The sequence below is a fragment of the Dasypus novemcinctus genome, chromosome 21 (assembly GCF_030445035.2).
Source record: "Dasypus novemcinctus isolate mDasNov1 chromosome 21, mDasNov1.1.hap2, whole genome shotgun sequence".
Lineage (NCBI taxonomy): Eukaryota > Metazoa > Chordata > Mammalia > Cingulata > Dasypodidae > Dasypus > Dasypus novemcinctus.
This window is the reverse complement of record NC_080693.1, coordinates 85,647,859-85,668,518: the sequence shown is the minus strand read 5'-3', so window position 1 is coordinate 85,668,518 and position 20,660 is coordinate 85,647,859. Positions and strand designations below refer to the sequence as shown.

Here is a 20,660-nt window from a genome sequence, read left to right as displayed (position 1 = left end):
CGCAGTCTCCTGGCCTCTGTAGCGCCCCAGCTCCTCGCCCACCCCGGGCACCGCACTTGTCCCACAAGGCGGTGTTCTGGGAAGCCACAGTCCTGGGGGGGAGCCCTGGAGCCAGGAGCTCTCGGGGGGGCGGGGGGGGCAGGGTCCCGGAGTGGGGACGGGTCACTGTCTCCCTGTGAGGGCCGTGCCTGCCGGGGCAGGGTCTGGGGCTGCGCCCCTCCCTGAAGGCCTGAACCCAGCTTCTGGGCACGACAGCCCGAGGTGGCCCCAGGGGACTACACTTGACCTCCAGGGGCTGGAGTAGCCGCGGCCTGAATGTGGCACTCAGTCCGGCCAGGACCAGCGTCAGGGACAGCCTGTCCCAGGAGAGGCTTCTGGGGCCAGGGCGCCCACGGGCGGTAGGCGAGGTGCCTGCGGGGTGGGCAGTGCATGGCGTGGGAGGCGCGGTGCCCGTGGCTGGCGCCCGTGCTGCTGACGGGGCGGGAGTGGCCATTCTGCCTTCTGGGCTCCAGCACCGCGGATGGACGGTCCCACAGGGCTGCGGTCACCTGAGCCACCACCTGTTCCCAGGGCTGGGTGTCAGCCAAGGGTGGGTGCACTCCCAGCCAGGGTCAGACCCCTCAGCTGCGTGCCCTCCTCACCGGAGTCCTGGGCAGCTGGGGACAGTGGGGGGCAGGGAGCAGGGGTGCATCCTTCCACCTGTGGGGGAGGGAGAGCTGTGATTCTTCCGCGACCTTGATCTGCCAGGTGAGGTGGTACCCTCCGCGCAGGCCGCGCCTCGGGATGCTGCTGCTCGACTGAAAAGCCACCCGACTCGGGTCCCAGGCTGGGTGGGCCTGGGCCCGCCTAGCCAAGGGCAGGGAGGTGGGGGGCTCTGGCTGCTACCCCACGTGGCCCCAGCCCGGGCGTGGGGGGCCTGTGCTCGCCCCGCGCCCTCCGCTCCCACTCGCCCTGCTCGGGCGGGACGCCCCGTGCTCCGCGGTCCCACCTTGGGTGCCGGCCCTCGGGGTGACGACTCCCAGGGGTCGCCAAGGTGCCCCGGCTGGAGGGGGTAGCTGGCGCCGGTCCTTCAGTCTGAGCCCGGCCCCCGCCCCGCTGCCACCAGGACTGAGTGGCTGGCGACAACCCTGCCCCTGTTTCCCTGGAGACGAGCGTGGGTTTCCATGGCGCCTGCCTGCTTGTGAGTGACGCGCGCGCCCGCCTCCTGCACTTCCTTCGGCCCCAGGACCACTGCGGGACGCTTTCTTTCCCTGATGGAGCAGCGAGGAAACACCTTCCTGAGCCTTGCGCCTGCGAGCTGCTCCTGGACGTTGGCGTGGGCCAAGCCCGCGGGCGCCGAGCTCTCGTCCTGGGCCCAGAGGAAAGCGGAAGTGCAAGGCTGCTCCTGCCAGCAGATGTGCTGCTTCTGGGGAAGGGCTAGGGAGGGGGCCATCGGGAGTGGCTGGCCATGGCGGCCGCCGCTGTCCTGTCTCCAGGGAGACCCAGGCCTTCCCACGCCGCACTTGGCTGGTGGGTTTCAGTAGCTCTCTCGCTTTTTTAGAAGTTGTGGGTCTCCAGGAAAATGCCTCGAAAGCAGGGGTCTGCACAATGCCCATCGCTCTGCCCCGAGGCTTGCGGTTAGCCCCAGCAGGTGCAACCAGCGCACCTTACCCAACTGCTCCCGCTGGAGGCCCTGGGCTGCCTGGCTCGCTCCCGTTTGATGACGGGACGTTTCCAAAAGGCGCAAAGTAGCAGAGCAGGTGGGCGCAGTGGCCTGCAGAGGGGCTCGCTTGGCCGCCGCCTCCCTGCCCACTCCCAGTCTGGCCATCAGGCACAGCTCACCCCGGACAGCGCTGCAGCCACAAGACGCCCTTGCGGCCTTTGCGATTAGCGGCAGCGCCCTCACACCCAGCCCCCGCCCGGGGCCCCTGGGTGCCCGCAGTGCCGCTCCAGATGGCTTATGGCGGGGTGGAGAGGCAGGGCTGCGCGTGCCCTCGGCCCTGGGTCTCTCCCTCGTGGGCGGCGCCCCACCCTTTCTCACTCCGTTCTGTCCTGGCGGTCCCGGGCACTGGCGGCCGAGGCGCCCATGTGTTCTGCCAGCTGCCCTGCCCCTGCGCCCCTGAGCTGCAGCGGGGGAGGAGACAGGCGTGCACTCACAGGGGCCGGAGCAGGAAGCCCTGGCCGCGCGGCCACCAGAGCCAGGGGCGAGGGGCTCAGCGGGCACGTGCAGGGTCTGAGCGCAAGCCAACGTCCAAGCAGCCAGGGGCGAGGGGCTCAGCGGGCACGTGCAGGGTCTGAGCGCCAGCTGACTTCCAAGCGGAGGTACCCAGCGAGACCCTCACTCCGAGGATGGATTTGGGATCTGGGGGGGAGGGGGCGGCGAGAGGCCGTGGGGAGCAGGTCGGAGGGGCTGCCTGGGCTGCAGGGGTGTCAGAGGCAGCCGGACCGCGTCCCCCCGAAAGCAGCCCGCGAGCTGACAGGCTCCCTCGGATCCTCAAGGCGGCCTCTCCCTCCTGCCCCCGGCCTCCCTGTCTCCCGATGTCCCCTGTGGGACGTGAGGATTTCCTCCCCCCGCAGCCCCAGCACGCCAGGGCCTCCGCTGCCACCCCCGTCCTCCCGGGGTGGTTCTCGTTTTAGTGACCATTCGGTGGCCGCATGGTCCATTGCATTCGGAGTCTGGCCACAAGTTAAATGGTGTTTTCTTTCTTGCTCAACTTTTTGTTTTCCTCAGTTAGGAATCGCCTTTGTTTCCTCATTTGTTGGCTTCAGCCTAAGCACCGGCGCAGGGCCATCTCCTGCCAGCGCGTCCACTCCTCCCACCGCCCAGTGACCCTGGCTTTAGGCCTCGCTCTCCCGCATCCTCGTGTTGGTGGCACACACTCCTCCTCCGCAGCTCCCCGCACCCGTGTCCCCCGCGCCCTGGGCGGGAGGCAGGCCCACCTGCGGGTACACGCAGGCGCGCGTCCCCTTCCCGCCCAGCGCATGCGCGCTCATGCGTGTTCTTTTGGGGAGGGAGCGCCAGGCCCTGGCTGGGGTGGCGGTGGGGGGGAGGGGCAGAGGCCTGGCCTCACCTCCCGGAGGCCGGCAGGGCACCCCCCCCCCCCCCCCCGCTGCGAAGGGGCGCGGCCCGCGGAGGGGCTCGCGGGCTGGACCCCGCCCCCGCCAGGCCCCGCCCCGCGCCCCCCTCCCCCCCGGCCTGCGCCCGCGCCCTTGGGGAGCCTGGGAGGGCGCCGAGGACAAGGGCAGAGGTGCGGGGTGGGGAGGGGTGCCAGGAGGCCCCGGGAGAACGCCCCCGCCCCCGGCAGTCCGCTGCCCTGAGCTCGGCGGGCGTGAAGGAGACGTAAAGCCCTCCCTGCGCCAGCGCGGCCGCAGCGGGGCCGTCCCGGGGCCCAGCGGGGAGAGGCTCGGGTCAGCACCCGAGGCCCGGGCTGGGCGAGAGGCGGCAGGGGCTCAGCTGCCCTGTCCGGGGGCTGGGCGGGGGCCGCTGCTGGCTGGCGTCTCCCAAGCAGCCCCCCCCAGTCACCGAGACACTGACCACCCCTCTCGACCCTGGGGTCCCGTGGCCCAGCCCCCAGCCCTCCTCGCTTCCCTTCACGCCGCACCGGGGCCTGTGGGCAGCGAGGTGCCCCCCGGGAGGGCCCCGGCGCCTGGCGGGGGAGTAATTCTATTTACCTTTCCTGAGAGGCCGCCTGGCCTGTCGTTTGCTCCCATTAGCCAGGCCCTGCCTGAGCCGCCCCAGTGCCCAGTGTCCCCAGCCCAGGGCAGGGCCACCTCCAGGCTCCCCTCCCCCTTTGACAGCGCAGAGCACCCCCTCCAGGCATCCCACCGCCACCACGGGGGCCCCTGTGGGGGTCCCCACGCGGGGACTCGTCCCCACACCAGCTGGGGGGAAGCCCGGGGCGTGCCCAGTCCGGGGGTGCAGAGCCAGCCTCACTGGACACACCAGCGAGAGGACATCAGGGGCCCCCACCCCAGAGGCTCAGGACACAGCGCCCTCCAGACGCGCAGTCAGCCCTGCTGCAGAGCATGTCCGGCACACGCGGGGGCCCCTCGCTGGGCACGGCTGCCCCAGCGGCCCCGGGGGGGCAGGGCAGAGGGCTCGGACAAACGCCGCCGCCTGACCTGGGGGACTGGGGCCCGCCTCTCCCACTGTCATCTGCTGGGCGGCTGAGGGGAGCGCGGCAGCCGCGGCCCAGGGCGGCCCACCTCTGCGCGCGGCGAGCTCCCACCTTCTCCCTCGCCGAGCGCTTCCGCGTGGTGCCCCTCTCTGCTGCCTCCGGGGGGTTCTGGAGCAGTGGGGTGGTCGCGGGCGGTGCGTGGTAAGGCCGTGGCGGCCGGCGGCTGCGGCGACCTCCAGGAGGGTTGGGGCCGGAGGCCAGAGCTAATGGAGGACCGTTGAGAGTGACCCCCACCCTGCCCTGGGGTGCAGCGGGTGGCCAGCAACAGACCTGCCGTCGGGGCCCCCTCATGTCCGACCCCCAAGTCGTCACCCAGCGGGGGTGCCTGAGGGCTCGTGGCAGGGACAGGACAGGCGCGGCCGTGTTCCCCAGGCGTGTGCGCCAAGCTGACCCAGCTCTTTATTGTTGGACACGCGTTTCCATGTACACGGGGACACACCGGCACGCACGGCCCACACGACATGAGGCCACGCGGGACGCGGCCTCCCCACGGCACCCCATCCGCTGCCTCTGCCCCTCAGGCCACCAGCGCGGGGGCCGTGTGTGGCGGGTCCAGGAGCCCCCAGAGCGCCCACCAACTCCTCCCGCCTCGCTGGGGTGTTCGGTCCTGGACGGTCCCTCGATGCCCGCCTGGGTGTCCCAGAGCAGCCCCAGCTGGGCTCCCGGCTGGGGGCTTCAGAAGGGGCTCTCGGCCAGCCCGGGGAGGCTGCCGGCCAAGGGTGTCACCGCGGAGGGGTCCTGGCCGACCCCGTGGCTGCTGCCGCTGCCGCCCCTCCTGAGCAGCAGCTTCTCGCTGGGGGCGCCGCTGGGGGGCCAGGCCGAGGCCAGGGGGCTGCTGTGGACACGCTCCTCCCGCAGCCCCTTGCCTAGGCGCCAGTGGGACCAGCGCCGCAGCAACTCCGACTGCACCTAGGGCATGGCTCTCGTCAGACCTGCCTGCCAGCCCAGGACCCCGAGCTGCCGTGGGCCTCTCCCGGGGACCCCCCCTTCTCTGTACTGCGTCTCCCCCCACAGGCCTGGAGCCACGGAAGTCGGCGGAGCCCCCGGGCTGCAGTGCAGTGCCTCCTCGGCACAGCCGGGCCCCCCCCCCGCCCCGAGCCCATCTTGGGATGCCCCACCCAGCACAAAGGCAACAGGTCCTCCTCCAGGGCAGGCCGGAGAGAGCAGGACTGGGACCCCCTACCTCCTTGTTGAGGAAGCAGTAGAGAACGGCCACCAGCAGGCCCTGGGGGAGAGGGGGTTGTCAGGCCGGCGCCCCCCGCCGCAGGGTTGGCACAGGACCGGGGGGGCGGCAGGGGACCCAGGGGGGCGGCATGGGGCCCAGGGGTGGCACGGGGCCCAGGGGGGCGGCAGGGGACCCGGGGGGGGCGGCGCGGGACCCGGGGGGGAGGCAGGGGGCCCCAGGGGGCAGCGCGGGACCTGGGGGGGTGGCTCGGGGCCCGGGGGGGGTGGCAGGGGGCCCGGCGCGGGGCCTGGGGGCGGCAGGGGACCTCGGGGGGCGGCGGGGGACCCGGGGGGGCGGCGCGGGACCTGGGGGGACGGCAGGGGGTCCCAGGGGGGGCGCAGGGCCCGGGGGCGGCACGGGGCCCAGGGGGGCGGCAGGGGGCCGGGGGACGGCAGGGGACCTGGGGAGGGCGGCAGAGGGTCCTGGGGGGGGCGTGGGGCCTGGGGGCGGCACGGGGCCCAGGGGGGCAGCAGGGGGCCGGGGGACAGCAGGGGGCCCAGGGGGCGGCGCGCACCTGGAAGGAGCTGAGGAACAGGTCGAAGAAGAGCTTGGCGGAGCGCAGCGTGCCCTGCGCGTGCTCGTCGGTCACGAAGGCGAAGACCACCTCGTGCACGCCCAGCAGGGGGATGAGCGTCAGCGTGGACTTGGCCAGCCTGGGGGGGGCGCAGCCTGAGCCTCCCCGCGCAGCGCCCGGCCTTGCCCCGGGGGCGCTGGGGTCCGCCCGCCCGCCCCGCCACCCGCGCACCGGAACTTGTAGTCGCTGCGGCGCATCTGCCGCGCTCGGAGCTTGGCCACCAGGACGCGGAGGACGCGGACGAAGATGACGAAGTTGATCTGCAGGGCGCGCAGCTCAGAGCGGCTCCGGGCCCTCGCCTGCCTCCCGCCGCCCCCGGGGACGGCGCTGTCTCCTCGGCTGCACCGCGGCTCGGGCACCCGGCTGCCCGGGGCCATCCGGGGAGGCGACAACCGCCGGTGCCCCCAGCCCCCGCCCCCCCACGCGCCCGCGGGAGCCGCGTCCCTCACCAGAACGGCCAGGAAGACGGGCACTCGCGGGACCCACCAGAAGCCCATGTGGTCGTTGCTGGTCCAGCACCTGCGGGACAGGCGGGCTGGGCCCCGGGCAGGCGCCCCCAGACCGCCCCGGGGGCCTCGCTCATCCTGGGCACCCCCCACGACCGCCCTGGGGTCTTCGTTCATCCTGGGTCCCCATGACCGCCTGGGAGTCATCGCTCATCCTGGGTCCCCCACGACCACCCCGGGGTCCTTCCTCATCCCGGATCCCCCAGACCACCCCGAGGTCAGGGCTCATCCTGGGTCCCCCACGACCACCCCGGGGTCCTCACTCATCCTGGCAGCTGGGGCAGGCACCTTCCAGCCCTCCCACCGCCCACGCTGATGTGGGGGATACGGTTAGTGCCTCGGGAAAGGAAGGGGGAGGCTGTGAGCCTCCCGGCGCACCCCGGCCGCTCGCGCCGCCATCGCGGCCATCCCGTGCCCCGCGCTGCGCAGGCCCCTCCCCACGGGACGCGCCCGCTCCCTGGGCCCCGGCGGCCGGCGGGTACTCACTGGACGTTCTCGAACAGACACTTGAGCACTGCCCAGGGGACGACGAAGAGCACCGGGGCGCCTGGGGGCGAGGGAGGGGCTGGTCCCACGGCCCCCGGCCAGCCCGCCCCGCCCCCGGCCCCCCACTCACCCCAGCCGATGCCCAGGTAGAGGGCGAAGCAGCTGCGCCCGGGGAAGGCGGAGCAGCCGAGCAGGCGATGCAGGTGCAGGCCCTCCACCAGCAGCCAGCTGTAGTTGGCCACGACGCCGTACTGCATGAGCACCGCCGCCACGCGACAGCCCGCCGCCGCCTGGCGCGGGGCGCAGCGTGACCAGGGGCCGGCGGGCGGGGGGGAGGGGGGGCGGATCGGGGGGGGGCCTCGGGGCGGGCAGGGCGGGCGGGCCTCACCCCGTCGCTGAGCCAGACGCTCACGCTGAGGTCGTCGCCTAGCTTCTCGCTGTAGCGTGTCTTGAGCAGCGCGTCGACGGCCAGCACGGAGCTGGCCCTGAGTGCGAAGGACGCGAACAGGTGCATGTGGATGTAGGTGCGGGTGCAGTGCAGTTGGCTGCGGGGAGAGCGGCTCAGCGCGGCGCGGGGCCCCCGCACCCCAGGGCCACCGTGCAGGGGCTCACCTGAGGCCCAGCAGGACAGCCAGCGCCAGCAGCAGCGCGCCCAGCGACAGGCAGTAGCCTACTGTGTACGTGGCCTGGAAGCTGCGGTACATCTGCGCCGCCTCCCTCTGCGAAGCGGGCGGCCATCAGGGCCCGCCAGGCCGCCCCGCCTGCCCCACGCCCGCCAGGCTGCCCGCGCCCGCCCTGGCCCCGCGCCCGCCGTGGGCTCACCTGGACCTTGAGCTCCCCCGCGTCCACCTGGCACTGGGAGGCGTTGCGCCACGGCTGTCCCTGGGGCCCCCGCACCCACCGCCCGTCAGGCCCGCACCTCTTGAAGACGTGGCGGTGCTGCACTGCGGGGCAGGGCGTGGGTCAGTCCCGCCGGCCCGGGGCCCGGGCCAGCCCCCCTCCAGCTCAGGAGGTACCTTTGTGGTGCCAGGGCAGGTACCAGGGGCAGGAGACGCGGGCGGTGGTGTTGGGGGGCGTGTCTGGCCAGCAGGAGTACCTGTCGAAGGTGCGGTTGCACACGAGCTCTGCTGGGGCGGGGAGGGGGACGGGGCGCCTCCTCAGTGGGGCCCGGCCCTGCTCCCCTCTCCCCGCCCCCGGCTGACCACCCACCGCCCGTGAGCGGGGCCCTGGGCCTGCCCTCGGAGACCTCACGGCTCTCCCTCCACGTGCCCCCCAAGTCCACCCGCAGCCCCCTCCCTTCCTGCCCCTGCCCCCCTCTGCCCAGGCCCCACCTCCCACCCCGGGCTCCCCTGGGGCCTTCAGCACCCACCTGGTGTGGCACCCCACCTGGCTGGACCCTCGGCGTGACAGCCTTGTGGGCTCCCCACACAGCGCCCCTGGGTGGGGCACCCCGCGAGGGCAGAGGCGGCTGCCCTTCAGACCCTGGCGATCAGCCCGAGGCACGGCCCGCCTCTGTGACGGGGAGGGGTCACTGCGCAGGCTGCACAGGCCCCCAGGAAGCCCCCCGGGGGGGCTGGGGGCTCACCGGCGGGGGGCGGCAGCAGGCTCAGGTTGTAGTGACACTGGTCGCCGTACAGCTTCCACTTCTCGAACAGGAAGTCCATCACCTGCGCGGAGGGGGCCTGCGGCTGGGGGACAGGTGGGTGCAGCCAGAGGGACAGGCAGACAGGACGGAGGCGCGTCAGCTGGCAGGGCAGGCGGTGCGGCAGCCCTGCCCCGTGGGAGGTCGGCCGGAGCCCTCACCTGGCAGGTGAGCAGCAGCAGCAGCAGCAGCAGCAGGGGCGGGCGGCCAGGCTGGGTGGGGGGCATGCTTCAGGGCAGGCACCCCCACATTTGGCTGGGGCCGCAGGTTGGGGGCCAGGGGTGCCTGCACCCCACTCCTCTGGAGATGCCGGGAGCCGGAGCAGCAGGGGCGGGAGGAGTCCGGGGCTCCCCGTGGCTGCGGGGTCCTGCTCCTTCAAGCCACCCCTGGGCCCGGGGCCTGCTGGTGACAAGGGGGCTGGGGGCAAGGAGACGCCCGTGTGAGCCGCTCCTGGCCGGGGTGGAGGGTTCGTCCAGTCCCCAGTGGCAAGAGGTCTTGCCTGAAGCCGTGAGGCTGCCAGGTCTCCCCTCAAAGCCCTGCCAGACCTCTGGGGGCCCCTCCTGTCTCCTCGCCAAGAGCTCTGGGTGGGGGCGCCCCAGCAGCCCACCCTCTCCCCGTCACTCCTTCCCCCGGGGAAGTCCCAGCTTGCCAGGCTGCGCTGGGCCCGGGCCGGGCATGGGCAGCGTGCCAGGACCTGCCCACCTCCTGGGCCCCGGCTCCAAGCTAGCGGGGTGCCCCAGGCTGGCACCCAGCCTCACCCAGGGGCCTTCGCATCACCTGCCCAGGCGGGCCTCTCCTGTGCAAAGGTTCCCTCTCCCAGGCCTGGGGGTTCCCAGCGCCCCAGCCGCGTGCCAGCCGCCGGCCCGCATTCCTCTGAGGCTGGCAGCGCCAGCTGCCGGGAGCAGGCGCGGGACCCCTGGCCTCGTGGCGCCTGGGGGGGCAGGGCCGTGCTGCCTGGGCCTGTTCCCCGGGGTGGCCTGGCAGCCCCCTCGGCAGGGGAGGTCGGGGGGCTCCCTGCGGCTGGGGACTGCTGGGAGCCCCTCCAGGGCTGCGGATGGGCCTTTTCCTGGGCAGCCTGGCCCCTGGCATTGAATGGACGGACAGGTGGGCAGGAGGACAGGTGGACCCAGGGAGAAAGGCAGGGGGCAGGGGCTGGGGCTGAAGGTGGGGTCTCCGGGGGGCTGGAGAGCGGGTCGGGAAGAGACAGGGGAATCTCAGCCTCCGCCGGTGGAGTCGGGCTCAGCCCGTGGGTGCAGCACCCCTGGGCCCTGGCAGAACCCTCGAGATGCCATCAGGCGGGGTCAGAGCTGAGGGATCCTGGCCGGGCATCTGGACTCTGCCGGCCACTGGGCCACGGCTCGGGCAGGGCCGAGTGGTGGCTGGACCAGAAGTGGGGGGGTCTGGCTGTCTGGGCCCAGGGCTGGGGAGGAAGGCCCCCTAAGGCCGAGGGCACCCCCAGGCTGAGAAGCAGGGGGAGGGGCAGCCCAGGGGTCCCCAGGGCCCCTCCTGATTCTGGTCAAACAGCCCCACCTGCTGCTGTCCCCAAGCACCCTGAGCTTCATGCCCCCTTCGGACCATGTCCCGGGGGGGGGGGGGCCGGCAGGCTTAGGGTGCAGGGGAACCCCCAGCGGCTGCAGGTTCTGAGCCTAGGGGGCGGCAGGCAGCAGATGTGCAGGGGGGCCGGGGGCCCTTCCCATCCGGAGGCTCTGCAGGGGGGAAGGGTGTGGAGTCTGCCTCAGTCTCCCCCTTGGAGAAATGGGTGCGGTTTTGACGCCCACCTGGTGCGCCAGCTCCCCAGGTGCTTAGGGGAGCCTAATGGAGCGTGGGGTGCAGGGTGGGGGGAGGCGGGGGGGCTGCCTTCCAGCAGGGCAGGGGTGGGTCAGTCTAGGGCAGGGGGGAGGGGCTGCTCTCCACTGCAGCCGGGGGCTCCCACCCCCCCACACACAGACAGAGGCTGGGCACCCCAGGAGTCAGGGCGGGCGGGCGGGGGTGTCAGGACTGCTGGCCACACAAGAGTCCGGCGATGAGGACTCGGGCAAGGCCAGAGGTGGGCGGGTTTCTGGACCCTTCTCTGGGCTGGGGGTGGAGCCCCATGGGGGTCAAGCCCCGCCCCAGGGGCCGCTCAGCTCCCCAAGGCTGGGAGGGTCCTGACAGGCGGCGACCCCAGCAGGCCCCGGGGGGGCTCAGGCTGCTACCTGCGCGCCGGGGTCCTGCCTCCCCATGGCGGCGGCGGCGGCGGGGACGCAGGGCGCAGGCTCTGCCACCTGCGGGGAAGGGCTGTCGGCTGCCTCCCCGGCCACCCCCAACCCCACGCTGGGGACAGCGCGGAAGGCCCGGGGCCCGGGGCCCGGCCCCGCATCCCTCAGCCTGATAAATATTTGTCGAAGGAATAAGTGGTTTGAAGCCGCGGACCAAGGCGGCCGCCAGGTGCGGCGGCGCGGCCGGGGCTCCCATTGGCCAGGTCCCCGGCGCTCGCCGTTTCCGCCTTATTACCTTCCCAGGCGCCCGCGTGGGGGCCCAGAACCTGACCCTGCTCCCGCGGGCCGGGGGGGCACAAGTGCCAGCTGGGCCTGGCGAGGTGGGCGCTGGGCCGGGCAGGGACAGCCGCGCTGGCTCCCGGGTGGGCACGACTAGGGGCTGCCGGTCCATTTGGCTGGGTGGGCACCCCCCTAATTTCCACTGGGAGTGGGGTGGGGACCCCGGGGCACCACTGCGGCCCGTCAGCCGAGGGAGGACGGCACGGTGGGAGGGGCTGTTGTCGTGCTGGAGGTCAGCGCCCCCGAGGCCGGACCGGGCCACAGCTGTGCCCAGAGCCCGAGGCCTGTGTCCTCCCTCCCCCCGGGGGGGGGGCTGGGTGAGGGCCAGGACGCGGGCGTGCTGCCCTCCCTCCTTCCCCCCCCCGAGAGGGGAAAGCAGCCCCGGCCAGTGCTGGGAGAAGGCGGGCGCCGCGGAGCCAGGGTCAGTTGGTTCGGGGCGGCCGCGAGGCGGAGGGGGCGCGGGAGAGGTCGGCGCGGAGGGCAATGACCCGTCCTCGCCGCGGGTCAAAGTCACATGTGGGGCCGCGGGGGAGGAGCCGGCGCGGCGGGGCACCCCTCACCCACCCGGGAACGCGGGGAGCGGGGATTCTCCGGGGAGCGCGGGGCGGCCTGGGGAGGGGCCGGGCCGGGGGTGAACTGCGGTCCTCGGCGCGCGTGGGGCGCCCCGTGGGAGGGACGCGCACGGAGTGGGCCCCGATGTGGCGCCAGGCGGGGTGTGGGGGGCGGTGCCAGGGACGGGGGTCGAGGGGAAGGGGCTGAGACGCCCTGACCTGGCGACGGTGCGGGGCCGGGTGGCGTCCGAGCTCGGCGGGCTCGCCCCGGAGGTGAGAAGCGCAGGTGTGCGACGGGGCCACGGACGGCGGGGTCCCCAAGACCCAGGAGGCGCGCGCCGCCGGCGAGCCCCTGGCCCCGCGGGCGCCGCCGCCCCTGCCCGGGAGGCCCCCCGCGCCCCCCGGCCCGGGAGCTCACCGCGCGGCGCCGCTCGGGCTGGCGCTCCCTCGGGGCTCCCCCGGGGCCCGCGGCCCGCGCCGTCCTCCCGCCGCTCGTCTCCGCCGCGCTGCCGGCTCGGGGTCGGGCGGGCTCCGGCTCCCCGCTCGCCAGGCGCGCGCGAACTTCCCGGCGGCGACGCTGCGCGGCGGGGGTGGCGGGGGCAGCGCAGGGGGCGGGAGCGGCCCCGCGGGATCGGGGGGAGCGGCCGCCGAGGGTCCCCGCGGCGCCTCCTTCCTGCAGAGACGCGGCGGGGAGCCACGCGGGCGCCCGGGGCCGCGCCCCGCAGCCGGACCGCCGACCCCCGCGCGCCGCGCCGCGCCCCCGCGGTTCCTCCTGCTCCCGCAACGCGCCCTGCAGGCCCCGCCCCACGGGGCCCTCACGCGCAGACCCCCCCGGCAGGGCTAGGGGCGCGAGCGGGGTGGGGACGGGAGCCGCAGCCCCCTGCCCAGGCCGGGTCCGCCTCCCGGGGCCTCCGCGCTGCTTTTCCGGCGACACCGTTCGCTGGACGCGCCGCAGATGGGGACTCGGCCCGATGGGAGCCAAGAGGTGGGGGCGGGGGGCCCCGGTGGGGGAGCCCCTCCACTCCCCTCCAGGTGCGCCCTTAACCCTTCTATTCCTCCCCCTCCGCTCCCAGGGCCGTGTCCTCTGCCCCCCCCCCGCTGGCTACTGCGCCCCTGGCCGGGACTCCCTGCACCCTCCTGGGGCCCCCAGGGTCCTTCCCTGAACACCTGTCTCCCACAGGCCCAGAAAGGAGAAGACCCCCGACTCTGCGCGGACACCCCCTGCCCCCCAGTCTTCCTGCCCAGACTCCCCTTCAACACTGCTCCCTTCCTCCCCAGTGCCCTCAGGTCCTGGGGCTTTTGGGGGTCTCTCTACCCCGGCCTCCGGGCCCTGGGCTGCTGCTGGCCTCACCACCTCCCTGGGGGGCTCGGGGCCCCTTCCCGGACCCAGCACCCACGGGTTCTGCCCATCCCACCCGAGCCCGCTGCCCTGCCGGCCCCTTCTCCCACCCACGGCCGCCCTTCTCCTGTCCATCCTCGAATCCCTCTCCTGCCTCTCCTGGACTCTGTGGCCACTGCCCTGAGCGCCCGCCCTGGCCCAGGCTGTCAGCGTCCTTGCCGCGTGCTGCCCCTGGTCTTCCCTGCCCCCTCCCCAACTGCGCTTCCACCTGGGACTGGGCATCCTGAGGGCCTCCCCGTGGGCCTCCCCACTGTGGGCCTCCCCCCACCCTGTGGGCCTCCTCGCTGTGGGCCAAGCCCCCTCATGGGCCTGCACCCCCACCCTGTGGGCCAGCCCTCCCCCCGTGGGCCTCCCCTGCCCTGTGGACCTACCCCCCCCGTGGGCCTCCCCCCCCACCATGGGCCAACCCCCCTGCCCCATTGGCCTCCTCCCCCCGTGGGCCTTCCCCCCCACCGTGGGCTTCCCCCTACCCTGTGAGCCTCCCCCCGTGGGCCTCCCCCCCCCACCATGGGCCAACCCCCCTGCCCCATTGGCCTCCTCCCCCTGTGGGCCTCCCCCCCCACCGTGGGCTTCCCCCCACCCTGTGAGCCTCCCCCAGTGGGCCTCCCCCCCCACCATGGGCCAACCCCCCTGCCCCATTGACCTCTTCCCCCCGCAGGCCTCCCCTGCCCCCTGCCCCCGAGCAGAGCGGGGGTCCGGCCTTCCGCAAGGCTGTGGGCGCCCAGCTCTTTGGGGCACGCCTCCGTGCCCTCGGCCCCACCTGTTGGAGCCTCATGCACAGGGGCCCTCCTGGGCAGGTGTCTCCTCGGGGCTTTGCCCTCCAGACCCCCGCCCTGACCAACCCATCTCACACCTGACCCAGAGCAGGCCTTTCTGCTTTGGTTGAGGTGACTGCCAGAAGGTCAAAGGTCAGGAGGCAAAAGTCAGAAAAACCTGACTCTGCCTGCCTGGGACCCACCTGTGAAGGTTCTGGGGGTGGGGGGCCGGGGTGGGGAGCCTCCTGAGCCCCCCTCACCGGCCCTTTCCCCTCCAGCTGCACCCCTCCCTCCGTCCCACCCCTCCCCTGTCTCCGTGGGGGCGGAGTCCACGCAGCCAGGTGGGTGCCGGCTCACGAGGCCACTTGCGTGGCTGCCACGATGGATGGGCGAGGGGCGGCCAGGCTCCTGCTCCCACGCTGGGACCCCGGTTTCCTGCCCTCCAGCATCCTAAGCGCTTTGGGGAGAAATCGGGTTCTTCCCGGGCTGGGGGCGTCCCTGCCGTCCCGGCGGAGCCGCTGTTCCCCGCTGGGCTCTTGGGGGTATTCCAGAGCTGAACCCGCGCCAGGCGGCCCCGACAGGCGCCGGGCGGCCGAGCTGGCGCCAGCAGGGAAGGGTGCAGGGGAGCAAACCGGGGGCGGGGCGGGGCCTCGGTGGGAGGCAGAGGGCAGATGGGGTGGGGGCGGCCGCCCCCGGCCCTCGACGTTCGTAGCTGAGGTGGCGGGGCCTCGCCGCGTGCCCGCTGGGGGCCTGGGGGCCCAGGAAGGCGCCCGCCCTCCACGGCCGGGGGAGCTCCTCGGGAGGAGGGTCCCCGAGGCCAGCCGCGCCTCCCCTGCTTGGCTCTGGGCCGTCACCCACCCCTCGTGGAGCCAGCACTGCCCCCCAGACGCCCCCCCCCCGCCCCTGTTCTGGCCGGGAGGCGATGGGAACGAGTCCAGACTGGGCAGAGCGCGGGCGCCAGGCAGGGGGGCGCGGGGCGGGAGCGAGCGTGGCGGGAAGGAGGGGCACAGCCGTGGTGGGGCCGCTCCAGGGCCGGTGCCTGCTGGCCTCGGGGGCTTTCTTCCAAGCCTTTTTACTGTGTGGTTACTAATTGCATTTTTAAAAGCTATTTATTTATCTCAAGATAATTTCAAACTTACAGGACAGTTATAAAAATAATATAAAACCAGCCACTGCGCCCGATGACCAGCTCTTAACGTCAGGCCGTGCTGGCCGCATCCTCTCTCTGTATCTCGTGGTCTCTGTGTCTATCCAGCTACCAAACTTTATTTTCTAAACATTTGAGAGTAGATTGTATACATCACACTCCTTCACACATAATGTTTCCATATAAATTCCCTAAAAAGAGATGAAGACTGAGCGGTTGCGGCCGCGTTGCCGACCTCGAGTAGCAGTTTGTTTCTTCGTTTGGAACCTGGGAGTAGGAGATTCAGATTCGAATCTCTTCTCCCTCCCCCCTCCTGGTTTTGTGCTTTGTGACAAAGCTTATCATCAAACACCATGGCCAGCAATGTTACCAACAAGACAGATCCTCGCTCCATGAACTCCCGTGTATTCATTGGGAATCTCAATACTCTTGTGGTGAAGAAGTCTGAGGTGGAGGCAATCTTCTCAAAGTATGGCAAAATTGTGGGCTGCTCTGTTCATAAGGGCTTTGCCTTTGTTCAGTATGTTAATGAGAGAAATGCCCGCGCTGCTGTGGCAGGAGAAGATGGCAGAATGATTGCTGGCCAGGTTTTAGATATTAATTTGGCTGCAGAGCCAAAAGTGAACAGAGGAAAAGCAGGTGTGAAACGATCTGCAGCGGAGATGTACGGGTCAGTACCAGAACACCCTTCTCCGTCCCCTCTACTCAGCTCTTCTTTTGACTTGGACTATGACTTTCAACGGGATTATTATGACAGGATGTTCAGCTACCCAGCACGTGTTCCTCCTCCTCCTCCCATTGCTCGTGCTGTAGTGCCCTCAAAACGCCAGCGTGTGTCAGGAAACACCTCACGAAGGGGCAAAAGTGGCTTCAATTCCAAGAGTGGACAGCGGGGATCTTCTTCTAAGTCTGGAAAATTGAAAGGAGATGACCTTCAGGCCATTAAGAAGGAGTTGACCCAGATAAAACAAAAAGTGGATTCTCTTCTGGAAAGCTTGGAGAAAATTGAAAAGGAGCAGCGCAAGCAAGGAGAGATGAAGAATGGTAAGTCAGAAGAGGAGCAGAGCAGCAGCTCCCTGAAGAAAGATGAGACTAATGTGAAGATGGAGTCTGAGGGGGGTGCAGATGACTCTGCTGAGGAGGGGGACCTACTGGATGATGATGATAATGAAGATCGGGGGGATGACCAGCTGGAGTTGATCAAGGATGATGAAAAAGAGGCAGAGGAAGGAGAGGATGACAGAGACAGCGCCAATGGCGAGGATGACTCTTAAGCACATAGTGGGGTTTAGAAATCTTACCCCATTATTTCTTTACCTAGGCGCTTGTCTAAGATCAAATTTTTCACGAGATCCTCTCCCCTGGTATCTTCAGCACATGCTCACTGTTCTCCCCATCCTTGCCCTTCCCATGTTCATTCATTCATATTGCCCTGCGCCTAGTTCCATCTTCACTTCCTTTGATGCTCCTAGTAGTTACGTTGAGTCTTACCCTGTAATTTTTGCTTTTAATTTTGATACCTCTTTATGACTTAACAATAAAAAGGATGTATGGTTTTTATAAAAAATAAATAAATAAATAAATAAATAAATTCCCTAAAAACAAGGGCGTTCATTTTTGTGACCACTTTGAGTACAGAAATCCAATTCAGGAAATGTAGTGTTGAGACAAAGCGCACAGTCCAGCTGTCCTTCCCTCTCTCTTCCTCGGCGCTGCCCACAGAGGAGGACGCCTTCTCCCACCGGCATCACGGCTGCCCTCCGACCCCCTGAAGCCCAAGATCGTCAAAAAGAGGACCAGGGAGCCCATCGGGCACCGGTTTTCAGGAATGTCAAAATCGAGCATAACTGGCGGACACCCAGAGGCACTGAAGCAGGGCACAGAGAAGATTCACGGCCACATCTCGACGCCCAGCATTGGTCATGGGAGCAACCAGAAGACACAGTGCGTGCTCCCAGCAGCCCCTGAGCCTTCCTGGTCCACGATGTCAGGGAGCGGGACGTGCCGCTGATGTGCAGCAAATCTTCTTGCTGAGACTGCTCTGGGCGTTTCTTCCAAGAACCGCAAAGCCACCATGGGAGGAGCAGCCCGGCCGGCCGTCAGAGTCACCAATCCCAATGCCCGGCTGCGCGGCGAGGAAAATGAGTAGACAGCTTATTTTCAAGTTTTATTTTTGTGAAATAAAACCATAAAAAGTTAAAAAAAAAAAAAAGCATATAGCCTATATTACAAATTTTTTTGATGGTCCCAATAATGTCCTTTTGGGCATTTTTTTCCCTCCATTATTTGATCCAGTCTGGGATGGTGTGTTGCATTTAATTGTCATTTCTTTAGTCTTTCTCCCTTTTAATTTTGGAAACATAGATAAACATAAAATTTTCCATCTCAACCCCTCCCAAACTACATTCCTTTCTGCATAGTATTTTTTTTTTTGTAAGTTGCAAGTTAACAAAACAACCGTGCCTGCCGTACGGGCTCAGCTTTTCTCACCACAGCTTCTAACTTAAGCATCACTCATGAATAAGAAATCCCCGACCATCACTGTCCAGGGACACTTGGTATTCCGGTGTGTGGCCCATGGGGTTTTGTTTTGTTTTTTAAAGATTTATTTTATTTGTTTCTCTCCCCTTCCCCCCGATTGTCTGCTCTCTGTGTCTATTCGCTGTGTGTTCTTCCGTGTCCACTTGCATTCTTGCCACATGGCACCGGGAAACAATCGCTTGTTTTGTTGCGTCAGCTCTCCACGTGTGCAGCACGACTCCTGGACGGGCGGCGCTTCTTTCTTCATGTGGGGTGGCTCTCCTTGCCTGTGGGGCTCCCCTACATGGGGGACACCCCTGCATGCACGGCACTCCTTGCGCACAGTAGCACTATACTTGGGCCAGCTCCACACGGGTCAGGAGACCCTGGGTTTGAACCCTGGACCTCCCACGTGGTAGGCGGACGCTCTATCAGTTGAGCCACACCGCTTCCCGGTCTGTGGGGTTTTACTTAACACCCTGCCAGAATAAAAAGGGTGTAAACTCAAGTCAAGGTGGACATCCACGCCGCTTCCTGCTGCCTCCCTCTTAGATGTGTGTGGAATGGAACACTGACATATGTGAGACCAGAAACAGGTGGACAAGGAAACCAGAGAAAAAAGAGCGAATGCAGGGAACAGAAGAAAACTTTGAAAACAGTTAAGGCCTCTACACACCCCTAGAGAGGCATGAAAGGACAAAACAAGAACAGGAGCCTTTGTAAAGAAAAGATAGAATATCTGAAATTTAAAAGTGCAATCAAGGGCTGGAAGACTGAGTTGAGAAAATCTCTCCGAAGGTAGAGCAAACATCCAGGAAAAGGAAAAGCTCAGAGCCGGCAGAGGGTCAGCGCAGGTGGCCCAGCAGACAGTGGAGCTGGGATCCAGGTACAAAGAAACGCTCCAGAGCACTTCCCAGAATCTCCATATCGAGGAGGCCTGCCAAGTGCCCAAGACAACGAAAACAGCAAACTAGCGCATTTTAAAACACCCCCTGAGTAGCATCATCATGAAACCTCAAAGTAATCAGAAGGAAGAGAAGAAACAAAAAGCTTCTAGAGAGAAAAAAAATGTTCATGTAAAAATGAGCAAGAATCAGGGAAGTGGACTTGGCCCAGTGGTTAGGGCGTCCGCCTACCACATGGGAGGTCCACGGTTCAAGCCCCGGGCCTCCTTGACCCGTGTGGAGCTGGCCCATGTGCAGTGCTGATGTGCACAAGGAGTGCCGTGCCACGCAGGGGTGTCCCCATGTAGGGGAGCCCCAAGTGCAAGGAGTGCACCCCATAAGGAGAGCCGCCCAGTGCAAAAAAGTGCAGCCTGCCCAGGAATGGCATCGCCCACACAGAGAGCTGACACAGCAAGATGATGCAACAAAAAGAAACACAGATTCCCAAGCCGCTGACGACAACAGAAGCAGACAAAGAAGAACACGCAGCAAATAGACACAGAGAACAGACAACTGGGGGGGGGGAAGGAGAGAGAAATAAATTAAATAAATCTTAAAAAAAAAATGAGCAAGAATCAGAAGAGCCACGCAGGATGCGAGAGGACAGTGAGGTGTGCCTTCAGTTTCACCTAAGATTCTACACCCAGGCCCACTTTCCATCGGCTCACTGTCACACGTGAGGAAAGCGTAAGCCCATTTCTGGGGGACTTGGCTTATACCCACATGCCCAGTCTCAGAAAGCTTCTGTAGAACATGTTCCTGAAAAAGCAGGGGGGTAAACCGAGGAAAAGAGAGAGCCAAGGGGCCCAGGAAATGGGCTGGGTGGGCGGTCCTGGGGGCATGTGAAGAGGGTGGAGGCCCAGACAGAAGCCCATGCCAAGTGGAGGCTAAGGGGGTGACGATGATGGCGCACCTGGGAGGAGTGAAGCGTGCGTGATTGGAAAATTGCTCAAGCCCTGCACTGTTGCCCACGGTGGCCGCTGTCCAGCGCAGCTACCGGCCCCCAGAGCGGGCTGTCCTGACGGAGACCGGCTCCCACGGGAAGTCCACGGGAAGGCTCGAATACAACCAAGTGCTGTTAGAAAAGGAGGACGTAAAGTAGCTCATGAATAATTCTTATACTGGTGACATTGGAATGAGCGTACTTTTGATATATTGGGTTAAATAAAAGGTATTATTGAAGTTAATTTCACCCATTCCTTTTAGGTTTCGAACATGGCTGCTGGGAAAACTTTAATTCCACACTGGCTCCCATTTGTGCTTGCACTACATTTCTCTAGGACAGTGCTTTCCAGGAGTGACAAGACCCAGTCCAGAGAAGGAGAGGCAACTGGGACCCTTTCCTCAGCTCTCCGACAAGCAGCATTTACAGTTACGAACCTGTAAACGTGGAGAAACATGGGCCGAACTGAAAATTGTAATGCCAGGAAGTCAAGAGATAGAGTCCGCAGAACAGATCGATGCTTTTGTTTGGTCACTCAGCAAACACTGGCAGAGCGCCTGCTGTGGGCCACAGAATGTTCTAGATACAGAGGGGCCCAAAGTCCCTGCCCTTCCAGAGCTGACGTGCTAGCAGAGAGGAATAGTCAACACGCAATTAAGTGAGGTCAGGTTCTGATAGATGCTGTCACAAAAAAGACAGCAGACGGATGCTGCTATTTTAGATTATTCTTTAAGAAATATTATGAAAGTTGAGACAAACAAAACTGTATGGAAAATATTTTGGGAAGCGGATATGGCTTGACTGATAGAGCATCCGCCTACCATATGCAGGGTCCAGGGTTTGATCCCAGGGCCTCCTGACCCCTGTGGTGAGCTGGCCCACATGCAGAGCTGCCATGTGCAAGGAGTGCTGTGCCACGGAGGGGTGTCCCTGTGTGGGTGAGCCCCACGCTCAAGGAGTGCACCCCGTAAGGAGAGCCACCCCGCGTGAAGAAAGAGCAGCCTGCCCAGGGGTTGGTGCAGCACACACGGAGAGCTGACACAGCAAGACGATGCAACAAAAAGAGATGCAGTTTCCCGGTGCCGCCTGATAATGCAAGCAGACCAGAAGAACACACAGCAAATAAATGGACACAGAGTGCAGACAATGGGGGCATGGAGGGTGGGAACGGAAAAGAAAGAAATCTTTTTAAAAAATCTTAAAAAAAAATATATATATATATATATATATTTCATGCCACGAGAAATAAATCATTAGAGATGCAGTGGGAACCC

General features: G+C 66.8%; 2 protein-coding genes across 13 annotated transcripts; one reads left to right on the top strand and one right to left on the bottom strand.

Moving 5' to 3' along the window:
• Nucleotides 1–4,537: 4,537 nt before the first annotated feature.
• On the bottom strand, nt 4,538–12,290 carry GCGR (glucagon receptor). 12 transcript variants are annotated; one of them, XM_058284894.2, is made up of 14 exons: nt 12,097–12,263; nt 8,752–9,007; nt 8,534–8,636; nt 7,965–8,075; nt 7,771–7,892; nt 7,561–7,667; nt 7,337–7,493; nt 7,079–7,176; nt 6,949–7,009; nt 6,406–6,475; nt 6,128–6,216; nt 5,897–6,035; nt 5,341–5,382; nt 4,538–5,066 (listed from the first exon to the last, which is right to left on the bottom strand). In XM_058284894.2, exons 2-14 carry the CDS (start codon nt 8,815–8,817, stop codon nt 4,675–4,677), a joined length of 1,557 nt encoding a protein of 518 aa, XP_058140877.1. In that variant the 5' UTR covers nt 8,818–9,007; nt 12,097–12,263; the 3' UTR covers nt 4,538–4,674. The 12 variants fall into 12 exon arrangements, with proteins under 12 accessions (XP_058140877.1, XP_058140884.1, XP_058140883.1 ...); XM_058284901.2 differs by having other exon boundaries at nt 7,337–7,433; XM_058284900.2 differs by having other exon boundaries at nt 7,771–7,887; nt 7,965–8,044.
• A 2,891-nt stretch (nt 12,291–15,181) lies between these two features.
• LOC101433506 (heterogeneous nuclear ribonucleoprotein C-like) lies at nt 15,182–16,566 on the top strand. The gene is made up of 2 exons (XM_004467504.5): nt 15,182–15,649; nt 15,689–16,566. Exons 1-2 carry the CDS (start codon nt 15,333–15,335, stop codon nt 16,251–16,253), a joined length of 882 nt encoding a protein of 293 aa, XP_004467561.2. The 5' UTR covers nt 15,182–15,332; the 3' UTR covers nt 16,254–16,566.
• The last annotated feature ends 4,094 nt before the right edge of the window (nt 16,567–20,660 follow it).